Source organism: Anoplophora glabripennis, unplaced genomic scaffold (genome assembly GCF_000390285.2).
Source record: "Anoplophora glabripennis isolate ALB-LARVAE unplaced genomic scaffold, Agla_2.0 scaffold887, whole genome shotgun sequence".
NCBI classification, from domain to species: domain Eukaryota; kingdom Metazoa; phylum Arthropoda; class Insecta; order Coleoptera; family Cerambycidae; genus Anoplophora; species Anoplophora glabripennis.
The window spans coordinates 142,382-159,407 of NW_019416974.1; the positions used below are offsets into that span (position 1 = coordinate 142,382).

The 17,026-nt window shown below is 32.3% G+C and overlaps 1 protein-coding gene across 1 annotated transcript; it reads right to left on the reverse strand.

Annotated features, from left to right (window-relative positions):
- Positions 1-449: 449 nt before the first annotated feature.
- On the reverse strand, positions 450-16,099 carry LOC108914622. The gene is made up of 7 exons (XM_023455760.1): positions 15,928-16,099; positions 11,004-11,091; positions 3,586-3,616; positions 3,158-3,201; positions 1,901-2,053; positions 1,337-1,444; positions 450-576 (listed from the first exon to the last, which is right to left on the reverse strand). The coding sequence occupies exons 1-7, from the start codon at positions 16,097-16,099 to the stop codon at positions 450-452; spliced, it is 723 nt and encodes a 240-aa protein (XP_023311528.1).
- Between the last annotated feature and the right edge of the window lie 927 nt (positions 16,100-17,026).

Here is a 17,026-nt window from a genome sequence, read left to right on the forward strand (position 1 = left end):
AAAATTTCCAGGGTCGTATTTAAAAAATGAAGTTGATGATGGTCCTGGAGAGACGAAACATTACATATAAAAATTTATTTTATGAATATCACCTCAAACAAGGGTGAAATGAAACAAAAACGGATTTACAAAATTTCTGTTTTTTGCAAATATTTCGAAAACTAATCATGTTAGCCTTGATTTTTTAGAGGCATAATGTTGGTCCCCTGATTACGCAACTTTGCCCCCATTTCAACTACTTTGTAACTCTTACCGTTTCCGAGATCCCTGTAGTGAGAAGCGAATTTGTAACAGCCTGTATAGAAATGAAATAATATATGTATATTGTAAAAACTACAAATAAATTTGAAATCTAGTATCGCCTTTTGAGTTTCATAACAGTCTTTTAAATCATTAACATAGTTGTGAAAAGGGTTAAAAAACAAAAAATTTATTAAATACATTTTTATTCAATAACCCAACATACTACTCCATATTGAACCATCACAAGTGGGGTACTTTTCTGTACAATTGTGGCTTTTGTTTGCAGCTGCATCATATTCGTCTTCATCGGGATAGTTGACATGAGGTTTAACTCTGAAAATAAATGATAATGTAAATACCATTAATATTAATGCGCATTATGGTAGATATACTGTTGTACTTTACACTGAACAAAACACTATCATGAAAACACATACAACTAGGTATAGCAAAAGTAGATTTGGCCAAGTTGTGTCAAACTTTGTCGACCAAAAATCGCTACGCTTTCGAATTGCTAACATGAAGTGGTCTAAAGAGCAGAACTGCCGAGGATTACCGTTGACTAGTCATAGACGATGCATTCAACTGTTCTGGACTATAAAATTCTCAGGCAAGTTTCGAATCTAACTGAGGAAATCCTGCTCCAAAGCTCCATAGAGTGTATTTCATTTCTTATACAGGCCATCTCAAACGACGTATACAGATATACATATTATTTGTATATCTCTATTTAATCCCCTTTCCCCTTGCCCATCCATATTATAAAAAAATTCCAGAGACATTTACTCTCGCTCTAATGCCTATCTATGAGTACTTAGTGAACCAACAGTGAAGGACACAACAATCTTTTAGTGCAATATAAAGTATTCTAATTGCCCTGATTCGGAACTGTGGTAAAAAAGTGAGCAAAGTGTAACAAAATCTATCACTGCGAAGATGTCAGACAAGTCACAGGCTTACCAGTTCAACTCTAAACAGTATTTAATATCAATTTAGAAGCTACAATGGATGGAGTAGATACCATAGGCCAATAATCAAGCCAATAAATTAATATTATAATTAACATAGATGGTGTTCTATGAAGCATATATACCTGAATACTGCCTTTACAATTTCTTCCATAAAACTTCCTTTCCTTTGGGCTACCTGACTTACTTCACAGACAGCTTTCAATAAACAAGATTTTCCATCCTTACTTAGTCTGTAAACAAATAATAATAATAATAGTAATACTGTTTATTACAATTTCTATAATTATATTATTTTCTACAGAAATATCCTAATAAACCAAAATGAATAATGAACTGATGAAGACAGTTTACGAAATAAATAAATTGAAATTAATTTATAAAAAAGATAATCAAGGTTATTATAGAACAAGACTCTACTTCTGCTTTTATTTTATATCATTATTTAAAAAACGATATGTTAACCTCTTCTTTATTAAACAAAATATATATTAGTCCTTCTTCTATGAACACTAAACTAAACATGAAATTTTAGTTAAGATTATCTAGAGAAAATGTATTTTGTATGTTGTTTTGTCGAAAACATATTTCATAAAAAAAAAACAATTTTTAATATTTCTAATTATCCAACCCATTTTTCAATTATATCTCAAAATATTTAAAGCACATTAAATATCCCATGGACTTACGCTGTGAAAAGTTTTTCTATTTTTCTGTACAAGTCTCTTCTGGTTCTTCGATAATGTTGATGGTAGACAGGATGAATATGAGTGGTGATGGGTGCTTTCGCGTTGTTCCGTCTATTGTTGTAATTAACAGCATATCTGATATTAGATTTAGGTCTAAAATAGAAAGAATTAGAAGTTAACTTGAGTTACAGGCATGAGACACTGACTAAACTTCAATATTTCTTTTTTAATATAGAAAATGACGTCGCTATTCATTTCAGAGACTTTCATTCACCCCTCTGTAAAAAAATATTAAAACTCGTATTTTAGTCACTGTCAGTCACAGAATAATATATTATACAAGGAAAATTAATTTATAAATGCTTTTAATTTTTTAAAACTTTCTAATGAGTTGTTAGTACTAATTCCTCCAACGAGTTATATCCGATACAGTCTCAGATTAAAAGTAATTAAATGAGGCAGATTAATAAATATACGGCACTTGCTGAAACTCGAGATAAAGATAAACTAATCCTTTAGCGTACGAAGTTTCGACAAAGAATTACGAGAACTGTCAGACAAGAGAACGTAAATGAGGAAAGTTTTGTTTGAGTGTGGATATAGAAGGGGTGTTTTAATTGCTGAAAATGCTATAACCATAAACCAAATGAAGATTGTATAATCGAACAGTTGGAAAAAATGTATCACTTTCTTTGGTTTGAATTATACATACAGGGTGATTTACAACTTATCCGAAAAAATATATGTGTTATGAAAAACGGTGAAATCGTAAAAACATTTTGTAAAATCCTTATAGTTTCCGCGAAAAAAATTATTGAAGTTGTAGTATTTACAACCCATACATCGCTGGACTACTGTAGTCCCTAGCATCATTCGCGTTGTGCGCTGTACGTAATATCTTTCTAATTATTTTATGTCTCACATTAATCAACCAGTTTCAGCAGTTTTACTTCTTAAATATGAGCATATAACTATTTAATTATAATTTATGATAATTGAGCTTAGAGACACCTAAACAAAAACCAGAACATCCCTGAAGTGACCAACTCTAACTCATAGCACAAGAAAACTCAAACTAACCATGTTAGATGTAGTTTGGGTGGCTAAAAAATTTTTTAAAATATTGATTATAGGTAGTTTCAACGAGCAAAAAAAACGACTTCTTCGATTTTTTTAAAACTTTTGGATGTTAATCTACTTTGAATTTTATGATTGAAAAAATTTTTTGGAGCTCTGTGGCGTCATGTCAAAATTTACATGCATATTTCTTTCAACTGGTCGTTAGTTTGATCCAAATCATTCTATGGAAACGTTTTTTTTTAAATGTGCAGAATTTTATCAGTTTTTTCCTGTTTTTTTCAGAATTCTAATTGATTTAAAACTTAAATAACGAAAACGGATTTTTTTTTTCAAAATCGATTTTCTCACAAACCTCAGCTTTTATTTTCACCAAATTTGGATATGTTTTTCAAGACTAAATAAGCTATCTTTTAGCCAAGTGGCAATATTCCAACTTGCTTCATTCGAGAGATACACTGTAAAAAAATTTCACTAAAATTTTACTCAATAATGTATCAATTTTTGTCCGCACCCGATTGAGTGAAATTTTCACTCTATTAGTATGAGTACAACTGAGTGCAACTATTGCAGCAGAAATTAGTGAATTTTACTCAAATCCAAGTTACTGCTATCAATTGAACGACTTTTGACTCTATCCTGAGTATATAAAACCAATTTAGAGTTGACTTTGTCTGTAATAAGATTTAAATTTAACTATTATTGAATCATTTTTTTACTCAGACTTAGTTTTTAATTAACTAAATATTGGATGAAATTAATTCACTTCGCGGGGTCTCCTCCTGTCCTGGCTGAGACCCGTCAGCTGAGATCCGCCGCCGGCAGCTAGGACCTGTTCTGGCGATCACGCTTTTCTGTAGCATCTATCAACTGTGGTCGAGATTGTAGAAGCAATATGTAAGTGGTGCCATCATCACGGCGGCATTCAAATTACTCAAAATTGATGTACATTTAAACTCACTCAGTAATGAGGACATTTACTCTGATTTAGGTACATGTGCACCAAATACGAGTTTACGTGAAGAATTTATTTAAGTAGTACCTAAATTTTAGTGAAAGTAGTTTAAATATAATCACAAATGAGTAAAATTATCAAAATGCCCAATATTACTTTAACCTTTATTGCTTTCACTTACACCGATTTTTTTACAGTGTACGATTTCGAAAATGCATATGTTTTCAAATATTTTGACCCAAATCATCCTGTCGAAAAGTTTTTATTTCAAAATGTGTAGAATTTTATCAGCTTTTATCTGTTTTTTCCAGAATCCAAATTGCTTTCAAACTTTGCGAGATAAATGAGAAAAACGGAAAAAAGTATTTTTTTTTAATTGATTTTCTCAAAAACCCCACCTTTTATTTTCACCAAATTTGGATATGTTTTTCAAGTGTAAATAAGCTCTCTTTTAGCCCAGCGGCAATATGCCAACTTGATCGATTAGGGAGATACGATTTCGCAAAGACAATATATTTACACGTTTAAGCCTCATATGCGTTATGTATAACTTCGTATCATAATAATTTTAACAAGGAAGATCGAGTGCCAACGTAGAAATGAGTAAAAGAATCAATATAAATCAACATTCAACAGAAGTGCAAATGAAATAAAGTATATTATTTTATTAATGCGTTACACTAATTTACTCTTGTGAGATCAGTATAATAATAGGTAACAATAATAGAAGACAGTCAGTCATACATATTAATCCAAATTTAACACTGAGGCATTCATGTTTGTTTGTTTTTCTATATTGAACTTTCTACGTTTACATTTCTTTCAGCATCAATCTCTGGGATAACCAAATACATATGACTATTACGAATGCCGTGAATTGATTGAACTCCTTTTCATTCCCCGGTCTTTTGAGCTCGAAATTAATACATTTGAAAACTGAAAAACCGCAAAAATATAGTCTCTGCGAAACCGTATTTCCTGAACGGAGCAAATTGGCATATTGCCGCTTAGCTAAAATACAGCTTATTTGGCCTTGACAAACATATCCAAATTTGGTGAAAATAAAAAGTGGGGTTTTTGAAAATTAATTTTGAAAAAAAACTTTTTTTCCGTTCTTCTCATTTATCTCTCAGACAGTTTTAAAGCAATTTGATTCTGAAATAGCAGCTGATGAAATTCTACACATTTTGAAAAAAACAAACGTTCCGTTAGGGTGATTTGGGTCAAAATGACGGCCACCTGAAAAAAATTTTCATTTTCATTTTGGAATAACGCTATCACAATGTAACCTTTGATATGGCGCCATAGAGCTGCAAAAAATCTTTCCGGATAAACAAAGAAACACGGGTCTCATAAAATTCTAAGTAAATTAGCATCCCAAAGTTTCAAAAAAATCGAAGAGGTGGATTTTATTTGTTCGTTGAGTCCATATGGAAACTACCTACAGTAAATGTTGTACTTATTATGGAATCGATAAGATTTATATACTTTCCAAGTGTGAAATATTTCTGATTAGGCAAAACTAATTTAATAAAATCTGCTGACTGAAGGGGTTATTTAATTTATTAAAAATAAAAATATTTTCGGTGTAACAGAACTACCCAATCAAATAAAAACAAATATGCAAACGCCAAATTTTAATTTCAAAAACAGTCACCTGCTCCCCGGCTGGTACGTGACCTTCCTTGTCGACCCCGACCCCATAATTGAATTTCTCAACCCTCCATTAGCGGCCTGATTTGACACCGCTTTGATGGGACTGTATCCGAAGACGGGCGAAGTCGGTTTATTGATGAAAAATGGGTTGTAATACGTTTTCCTGTTATTGACAGCTTCGGGGCGTTTGTTCCGCTGAGGACTCCAGCGGCCGTTGAGATACTTCATCGGCCTGTCGTAGCGCTCTAATGGGGGCGGCGCCCCGTTTTGGCCGTAAGGTGGCATCGAATCGTAGTCTTGGCCGAAATCGTGGCCAAAATCGTGGTGGTAGTCGTGGTCGTGGTGGAGGGGCTGGAATCAATTTCAAAATATTAATTAATTAATTTTTTTTACTTTTTTTGAAAATACAGTATCCGACAGTTACTATAAATTACGAAATGCAGAAGAATAAGTACAAAATCTTGAAATACAACACATCAATGTTAATATTTAAAATCTGTAAATATATTAAAGAGAATGATGAAAATTGTACAGATATGATTCGTAATCATATTTTTATATTAGACACATTTGTAGAAAATGTATCAAGCTTGTCCTGAAGGCGATTATAAGGGTTGCAAATAAAATGTAATGAAAATGACCTTAAAATATTAGTTATTAAACCTATAAGTGGATGTCAAAATACAAAATACAAAAAAAAAACCTGTTCCTACATTCCGCGACGTACTAATAACCCACCTTGTATATTAAATAAATTTATCATCATCATCATCAAATATTAAAAAAAAAATATTATTATTATATTTAAAATATCATTAGGTACGAATTTTCTTTATTTGCATTTCAATACCAAAATATGTAGCTAATTAACGAAATTATGATTTAAAAAACCTAACTGTGACACCGCTACAGAATATCCTATTATGAAACTAGATAGATATTCGTTGATTCTTTAAAACATTTTTATCAATACCTACATCATGCATTTAAGTAAATACAGTAAAGCAAAAAACTGATATTGATAAGAAAGTGTACAAAATAAATCCGTAAGTACGCCTGGCAACATTGTCAAAGTGTTGTTTATATGTTTCTAGGATACGCGTAGGAATGCTGGCCTATTCCAGTAGGGGTCTGGGGCGATACTATTTTGTCTATAGTTCAACACTATCAAGATCTGGTGGAAAATTACTTCAATTAGTGTATTCTTGACTAAAGCGGTGTGGCTAAAACGTATTTAACTCTTTAAACAATATAAAAAAGATTTTTATATGATACTTGCACAATTAGTTCATGTTTATTAAACATAACACATGTTTATTAAACATATTTTTCATCAAACCTCAAGGTTTTTAATTTATTCGTGACATTCAGTGCAACATCTAATTGATATAAAAGATTCAACTTTTTCCGGTTATAATATGTGCTTCTAGACATTAAAAGCAAGATTGTTGTTATTGTCATACCACTTTTTAATATTTTAGAAAACAATATATAGGGTGTATTTAAATGGTGGGGCACAAATGATACCAGATTCCTTGGGTGAAAATAAGTCGATTTAACCTAATATACCTATATCCCAAGTCGCATAATAAAAAAGATACATGGTCTCAAACTGTAAAATAAAAAATGGTTTTTCCTTAATAATTTCTATAATTTTAGTCAGAAATGTTTCAAATTTTCAACAGAGAGGTTTTTTAATGATGGAAAAAATAATATAATAATGATTTTTGAGTGTCGAGTACGAGGCGCCCTCTGCAGGCAACGTTATGCATTGAGTATATTGAGTATGTAGTAACTTTTTTGCCAACTCTCGTATACAGCTTTTATTAACAAAATATGAACTATTGGACTATTTTGAACAAAAAAGGTATACTTATTGAAAATGGCTACAGCCAACCGTTGAGGAGATTTTTAATTAAAAAATTAGTGTTACGGATTTATACCTTCACGAATACCAAGGTTTCTTAAATAAATAAAAAATCGAGTAGGTAAATGTCAATTGATAATACTTGTAAATTGTAATTTTGAAGTATTAATTTAAAGTGTTAATTGATTTTAATCACTTTACCTGCGGCCTAGATAGTAAATAGTTCTTGAATTGATTAAAATAAATTATGTATACTAATAACGAGTATGGTGACATGTTGCAAGTATTTTTTGAATGTTAGAAGAACTGGGCTGCTGATGTACGACTTTATCATGCCAGATATCCAGAATATTTGAGATTTTTAAATGAGAAACTTCCAATATTGCTTGAAGGAGAGCTCCTGCTCATTGTACATTAACTGTTAGACAATGGTTAAATTTAAATTTTCATGGGAGATGGATACGTCGAGGGAACGATGCAGCAGTCAAATGGCCTGCGCGATCACCGGATCTCACACCCATGGACTAGTTTTCATGGGGTCACTTAAAAAATGTTGTTTATTCCAACCCTTAAAATTATGGTGAGAAAGTGTAGTGTTGTATAAATGTACAATAAAGAAAAAATTCATCCTCTGAATATTCTGATGAATTATCTTCGTCTGCTAGATTGATAACGATAGGTTCCACAGTAACGTCAATTAAATTATCGAGTTCCCACATTTTCTCCTCTTCTTTTTGTACATGATGTATACATCTTTGCCAGTTATCTGCAGTTACTCGTTCCAAGGAATCTTTTAACAAAATTTTCACGTCACTTAATTTAAACGTCGTATTATTTCGCGCTACATCTCCTTTTACCTGCGCCCAGACTAATTCGATTGGGTTAAGTTCACAGTGATAACGTAGTAACCGTAGTACCGTTATTTGGCGATTTGTTGCCATTTCATCGATAACATATTTTTTCTGATCTTTATTAAGATTGACAAGTGTCAAAAGTTCCTTTTTCACCATATTTGTTTCAAAAGAAATGTTTTTTCCGGATAACCATTGAATTATATCGGCTTTCCTCCGAGCAGTCGTAGGCGTCCGCTCGGTCTGCCGTGAATGGTAACTGGCATTATCCATGACAATTACAGACCCCGGAGGAATAAGATCCAACATCTTTGTAAAATACTCTTCGAAAACATCTGCGTTCATATCTTCGTGATAGTCACCTGTATTTTTAGATTCAAATAAAAGTAAACCGCCATCTACAAAACCACTGGCACTACCTATATGTGTCACTATTAATCTTCGCCCTTTACCTGAAGGTGCCTTGAACCCTATTGAAAGTCCATCCAAAAATGCTTGTCGAAAACTTTTTACATTTTTTCTTGCCATACTTTTGTTACAGTATATCCCTCGTTGACCTAAGTTTCGTCTAAATAATAAATATTCCTCCCTTCGTCACGGAATTTTTTAATTGATCTTAAGTACAATCTTTGCCAACAAATAATTTCATCTTTATCGATAAGAACCGACTTCCTGTTCTGCTTTTCCGAGCAAAAATTCAACTCTCGTAAGACGGCCCATAATTTGCTTCTACTGATTTTTGGAAAATCGTTGTCCCCTGAAAGTTCACTTAAAATTTTGTTTAGCGTTGGTATTTCTTTTTTAAAATAAAAATAAAATGAGTGTACTTTTCTGCGAATGACATTTTTGAAGAAATCATCTATAACGACTTTTGACCTCCCTGTAGATGATTTTGGGGGATTTGCAGTATCTTGTTCATTTTTTGTTTCCTTTAAAAGTCTGTAGATAGTCGATTTTCCAATCCCTATCATTTTGGAATACTTTTCCACGATGTCGTCAACACTCTTGGTAGGATTTTGGTGTTTCAATGCATTAAATACATTTAATATAATAATCTCATTCTGAGACAGCGCACATCTTTTCACGCGTTTAGCAGGTACGTAATCTGATAAGCTCGACATTTTACCCAAACAATATTATATCCACTGGCGCAATAGTCACTAAACACAAGTCGAATTTTACTCTACTGCACTAGCACGTCTTCGTATATTCAGCTCTAAGACTGGATTGATCTGTCACAATACACTGGCTCCCTATGATGTATCCAATAAAATATACTAATGTACACCCATTACCTGTTAGCATTAGTGTTACCCGATAATTACCTGAAACGTAATATTACCGCGCCCATGGCCGGTTCTTATCTCGGGGTTTTATTACTCTCTTTCATTTCCAAACAGACTATAACAATAAATAAGTATTTTGAAATATTTTTTCACCTGAACTGTTATTTCATATGAGATTTCTTTAATGCAAGGTATAAATAATTTCACATGCACAAGAAAATGTGTTTTTTAATAAAGACACCGAAAAAACAATTAAATAGAAATTATGCAACAAGTGTATTCACTCATGCTAAAATAATAGGCAAAAAGAGTATAGTAAATTTAAAATAGGAAAAATAATGTTGTCTCAGTTGATTCCTGCTCCCCTTTTGGTCGAATTTTAAAATACAGATACATAACCAATAAGTACAGTGAGGCAATGCATTCTGAATTTATTAACAAAAGTGTCTCTTTGTACCTTGGTATTCGTAGAGGTATAAATCCGTAACACTAATTTATGAAATTAAAAATATCAACGGTTGGCTTTAGCCATTTTCAATAAGTATACCTTTTTTGTTCAAAAAAGTTCAATATTTCTTATTTTGTTACTAAATGCTGTATACGGGGGTTGACAAAAAAGTTACTACAAATTCAATGCATATCGTTGCCTGCAGAGGGCGCCTCGTACTCGACACTCAAAAATCATTATTATGTTATTTTTCCCATCATTAAAAAACCTCTCTGTTGAAAATTTGAAACATTTCTGCATAAAATTATAGAAATTATTATGGAAAAACCATTTTTTTTTACTTTTACACCCTGTATCTTTTTTATTATGCGACTTGGGATATAGGTATGTTAGGTTAAATCGACTTATTTTTACCCAAGGAATATCTGGTAGCATTTGTGCCCGTCCATTTAAATACACTCTGTATAGGAGAAATCTTGTTAACGTTCATTCTTCGACTGTATCATTAGTACATAAAGAAAGTTAAAGAAGACCAAGAACAGAAACTTGTGTTTCTCCAGAACTTTGAGCAGTTATAGACAGTATTAATATTAGACGATAAGACATCTTCTCAGTACGTCTTATATGTGTAATAGATAGATTATTGTCAGCTATTCTTCATTTTTCCTGCTGTCCTACTGATAGTTTCTTCGATATTTCGTTTATATACATCTAACAGCTTCAAAAAGTCTAGAAAGTCTAAACAGTTGGCGATGCTGTGTTAAGTTGCCCAGAAATTATTTAACCACATTGAAGTTTGATTTTATTTGGATTACATATTAATTATTGTTTGAAGAAAGTCAACTTGATATTATTGCTAGCTGAAACACACATTCCCTTACCGGTAAAGTTGTTGTCTCCGGGGCTTCCGTAGTGGTTTTGTGTCCAAACTTCTTATTTTTCAAATCGATAATAAACTCCGGCTTGTCTGGCAATTCCCAAGCCAAAGCCGCGGTGTGTCCCAGGGTAAAGATCTGGCCCATTCCGACAGAAGGCACCGTCAAACAGTATACTGTAACAAGCAAAGATTTAACATAATGTCCGTACATTTTTAATAAGAAAATATTACTCTTATAGCAAACAAAGAATTGCTAGCTTTCATTATTTTTTTTTTATATCTGAGTTTAAGATATTTTAATTTTAAGAAACATTTTTCCAAACTAACTTCAATGACTGGAATACAACAGAAATAATTAGGTCTTTTGAAAAGTGTATTTATTACAGGTTGTCAACTAACGAATGTTAGTTGTACTTCAAGGGTACAATCTAGAACCCAAATGATTTTGAAGTATGTAACATTCGTTAAGTGATACCCTGTATATTTGGTGAAACAGATAAACCACAATTTAAAAACAATGAAATTTTCTGTATTAAAAAACTAGCATTTTTCAAAAAATCATTTCGAGCAATGTAAATTTAGTAACAAACTAATGGTTTGTTGACGGTTATAGTTAATTTTCCATTGATTTAACTTTCAAAACTGGAGTAATAATTTACCTACTTAGATTAAGATATACTTAAAATACATAACATCCAAAAAATTTCAAAGTTTAATAATTAGTGATAGTGAAACTTGACAGACAAATTCATTTTCTCTAGTAATACTGAGCTAATTTAACTTGTATTATTTACGTTTACAAGGAGGTAGTGGGTATAATATTTTTGACGATGTATGAAAAATCATTAAATATAATTTAATATTCTTAAGTGAGATTTAGAGCATTTAGATATAATAGATGACTGAGGGTTGTTTTCGCTGTGCAGCAAGAATAAAACGCTCTCTCAACGGTACAAATGAACTATTTTATTGAAAACTAAGCTTGTGTAGAAAAAGTAATGTTGACGGTTTGAGGGTTTGCTGGAGAGTGCCCTGTGGTTGAAGTCGGTCCTAGGCAGTCGGTGGCAGAAGTCCCTGGTCCTTGCGCCACTTTGCCGGGGTCGTCTTCCGGGAACCCCGTGGTGCGTCCGGCGGCGTTCTTGACGTTGTACTTAAAAATGGGTCACCTGCGAACATGTGTACCCACATGACTATCAGAATCCAATTTTCTTATATTTTAAAAATGTTGATCTCTGGATTATTAGAGAAAAAGAGGAATTTTGCCTAGTTTCGATAAATCGAACTATTTTCGGTAAATTGAAGTTTATACATATGAGGCTGCAATTGTAATATAACAAAAAATTTCAAAACTTCGGTCAAACGTGCTTTAAAATTTAAAATCAAAAATTGTGATTGAAATAGTGATAATCGCCCCTGAAGCTATAGTAAAAAGTTTATTTAAAAAGGCATCCTTATTTTTTTTATGAATATATCTGTACATAACTTAGGACCACCTTGTATAATATATACAGAAAGCTATATCTTTTCTGCAATTTTGGACCTTTTGAAAAGTTTAATTTAAATAAGTTTTCATTGCTGAGGAAATATGAGAAAGAAATATATCAATATTTCTTATGTACCTATCGCAATATTATATACCGCCATTATAATTAGAGATCGGAAATGTTAGGGTGGCTGCAGTATGGTACAGGGTTGGCTGTAGGCCGGATCTTTCCAAGTCACTGGATAGGACGCAGAAGTTCAATTGAATGGCTTCCCGATTTTGTAGTACAACAACCCCGGGTTCAATCAAAAAAAGAAATATAAACGTAGTTGTGGCCAGGAATATGTGATCGTCATAAGGGATCCCTACGTTGTATACATCTATTTTTAATCGACGGAAAGGCGCTGGCTACTAACTTTAAAGAGGGGAAGTATGGTTTAATTTTTATAAAACAAAAGCAGAGTAAATACACCTAACGTAATCATGACAAAAACAAGTTAGATGTGAAACAAAGGAGTTGCCTTTGCAATATCTGGACAGTCACGACAATATATATATATATATTAACATGTAATAAATAGTGAGCAATCTTTAATAATAATTGTAACAATTTTACCTAAGAAAAATATGCGCCCCTGAGCATAAGACAATGAAGGCTAAACATATACAGAATTATTATCATGAAACATCTATAATCATCACAATCATAAGATTATATAGAACAATTAACAACAAAGTACTTACAGAATATTACCTGCTAACTAATACCAGTTAAAAACTTTTAATTTTTCACTATTTTGTCACACTGCCCACCGATCGTCTTGCTACCTATTTGCATACTGTCCTCACTTCAACAACATATCTTCAACTATTTAGGCTTCCTTCCAGAATTCCCCACCTAAACGTTTTTTGTGCTTCCTTCTACCAACTGTCAATATTACGTTTTCATTATTGTGTAACACCCATGTAACAGGTGACGTCGAAGTTGACAAGATAAGTATGGCTTTGCACAATCTCCAGATCTAACGCTCTTAGAATTTTTTCTATCGGGACACTTAAAGTCAAAAACTTATACAACACGATCGAATTAAATCGAGCTCCGTAGGCAAATTGTTGCAGAATGTCATCAGATAACGCCCGAAATGCTTTGGAATATTCGTTCGGAAGTGGAGCAAAAATTTTAGGGAGGGAAGCCAATTTGAACACTTAATAAAATGACATTCTTTCATTCATTGATATTTTGTCTTATTCTTTAAGTGATGATTTTAGTGTCATATCCTAACCAAAATTTAAAAAGTCGTATGTCGTCATGAGCAGAATTGAAAAAGCTGTAGAATGAGGTGTCGCACAACATAGGGTGCCATTTAAAGTTTAAGGGTGTTTTACGCCACTGTATATGGGGTAGTTTCCAAGACACCAAAACTTACGTCATCATGTGACCCATTTGAAAAGAAAATCGACGTGTCTCAGATTTTTTTTTAATTCCGATATATTCTATGTGCGAAGTTTTAATTGGAACACCTTGTATACGTAAGTATTTGCATAATAGTATGAAACAAAATGGACAGTATCTATTTTTCTACACTAAACGCTTTATATGGAACTTACCATAAAATATGTAGGTATAGTACGTAATAATAAGTACCAGCAAAAGTAACAAAATAATAATTTCTTACTCATAAGAAAAGCGATTGTATAAAATAATTAACAGTTGTCCGCAGTTAATCGTCTCCGGTGATCAGTAAGTACCCATTTCAAAAACGAAAATGATCGTTCAACATTTACTAAAATAGTCGAAGTATTTAATGGATGCTGTTTTTACTAATGGTGGAGAAGCATTAACTACTTCACATTTTCGTAACCCCACTATCCGCGTCATTGTACAATACATGTACATATCTGTCTCTGATGTGAAGCTTCGTATCGATCAATTTATTCGATATCTATCTAGCACCTGCCCTGTCGCTCTGGCGTGCCGGTGAACAGTCCGGTTTTTTTTTGCTGAGGGACTTCGGCTGTGCATTTCATGGTCGTTTGTGTGTGTGAGTGAATTTGACGCTTTGCTTGGTGGAATGGCACATGTTTTTATGGCAGTCAGTAGTATTGTCCACTGTGAGCATAGAGCGGCACATATTTAGAATATTTCTGCTCCTAAAACGCTACTGTTTATTGATTTGATTGTCACCACAAATTTCCCGATGTATAACTATAATTGCCAAAATTTTAATAACAGCTGCGAAAGGTATTTACTTTAAGAACATTAACTTGCATCAGTGCCAAATTATCAAAGGTCTCTACTCTTATTGTTTAAAACTTATATGAAAATTTCATTGTCGCCATATCAAATTTAATAGGTTAATAAAATGTTTGATCTAAGATCTCTAATTTTTTCTCTTTATATCTCAGTATTTGCCACATTTTTTTGTGATAACGATTAAAACATACCAAAAATTTTATATGAAAGAATCAAACAAATAATTGTTACATACCAGTATATCACTATACAGGGTGATTCAGAACTTAAAAAAAAAATTCTGGATGTACAGGGGACCCTTACAAATACAATTTTGTAAAGAAAAAATCAAAAAGGCAGTTCGAAAATGATTTAAAAATACACTTCTGCACGGCACTGGAAACTGGTCCACTGTAAAACCTGACCTCGCACAATGCGACCGGCATGGCGGTGTGATAAAAACGGACAAAAACTTTCGCAAGGAAAGAAATAAATAGTATTTTATAGCACCTATTTTATATCGGCTTTTGCCTTTATTAATTAATAAAATTAATTTGTGTTTTTAAATAATAAAATCATTTGACATACCCGATGTTACAACAATTGTCCAAAATTTTATCCACCAATGTGTAAACACATTTGGGTCCGTTATACTTAGTTTCTACAAACTAACACAAATGTTGTCTTGTTTCACCATAACACAAATGCTTCACAATAAATTAAAACGATATCCATCAACTCCGAGTACACGCAAATCATTTTCGACACTAACTACCCATTTTTGACACTAACTACTAAAAACCTTGTAAACACCACAGATAACAAGTAAATATCGCAACGACGATTGCAAAATCCGAATTCAGTATTCGGAGTCGCTAAAGCCACGTGGCGAATGACGCTAGAGACTACAGTTGTCAACCTATGTAGTGGTGGAATGTAATATAACATCAATATTTTTTTTCTCGGAAACTATAAGGATTTTACAAAAAATTTTTTACGATATTGATTCCATTTCTCATGCTGCATCTATTGCCAAATTTTTTGTGAATCACCCTGTATTATTTCGCTAATATTTCATTTGATATAGATTATAAAATACACAAATAAATAAAAATAAGCTAAAACTGTGCTACAAACAAGTAACTTCAGGCAATTTCTCTAGTTTAATACATTATAAAATATCTAAACAAAATAATCCTAGAAGATCGTCTCCAGGCACACGGTCGTGTCATTATAGAGAAAAAACACACTACTTTCATCGTAATCCAATTAAATATGACACAAACATACTGACCCAGTTGCAGGGAACTTCCACTCGGGAAAACAAGATATCGCCTTTTTCTGGATAAACTTTTTTCGGTGCCATTTGAATTATTTATTTGAACGTTTATATCCTCCTCCAAGGTCTGCCAGGAGACTCCTATCAGAATCGCCACTAAAAACAACAACAGAGCCACTTTAGCCATTTCTTCTTATTATTATTTTTACGTATCTGCACTCGATGGACTGAAAATGTAATATCTACTAATTATATTTACCGTTTTACATAAACTGATTCTGGGTGACCGCCATATTTCACCATTTTGTCAGAGTAAACTGTAACTAGGGTCAATATTTGGTTTGGTAATTTTCTAGTCTATTATTCTTCATGCAAGTGCTAACAGAATTATGGGTTTGGAATTGGCAGAACAAAAGAAAAACGTTTTTATATCAAATTAAGCGGATGCGGACCTTTCAGTTATTATTTTTATATGATTTTGGAAATAATTTGAAATTGGAAATCAAATAAATATTTTACATATCTAAAAAGGTAGGTGTCTAAAAAGAGTACAAAAATTTGTAAAAAATATCTAATATAATATACAGAGTGTTTGTAAATAATTGCGAAATATTTTAAAGGATGATTCCCGAAGTTATTTTGTAAAAAGAAAGTTTTTTTATTTCTTTAGAAATCCACCATCAATTCTGAATGAAATTGGTTTCTTCAATTTTTTTCGTAGGATACACCGTTTTTGAGGAAAAAATAAAAAATTTTATTGCAAGTTCTGTGTATTTTTAATTTCTATTGATACATTATCTAGTAGGTTGCTGCCAATATTTCTAAATAAAATACAACCATCAAATTTCGAGTCAATAATTTTAAAACTATTTGAAATAATTAATAAAAATAAATAAAAAATTAAAATTTAAACACTCTATATCAGAAACGAAACATATTTCGTGCTACGTTTATTTCAACTTTTCCTCACAAAATAACTTCTGCAACCACCCCCTAAAATATTTCGCACTTATTTACAAACACCCTGTATATCTTAGTATTAAAAAGGTGTAGACAGTTTCGCCAGGTGCGTGTATATAGGCTGATACTGAAATAAAGTATATGTACTCTCATT

What these genes read in the sequence shown, in the direction of transcription:
- LOC108914622 (XM_023455760.1), bottom strand. Translation starts at nt 16,099, where the DNA reads ATGGCTAAAGTGGCTCTGTTGTTGTTTTTAGTGGCGATTCTGATAGGA. An exon ending in CAGTTGAAAGAAATATGCAT is followed by an intron (nt 2,054 to 3,157) that starts GTAAATTTTGAC and finishes TTTCTATTTTAG; the next exon opens with ACCTAAATCTAATATCAGAT. An exon ending in ATAGAAAAACTTTTCACAGC is followed by an intron (nt 1,445 to 1,900) that starts GTAAGTCCATGG and finishes ATTTGTTTACAG; the next exon opens with ACTAAGTAAGGATGGAAAAT.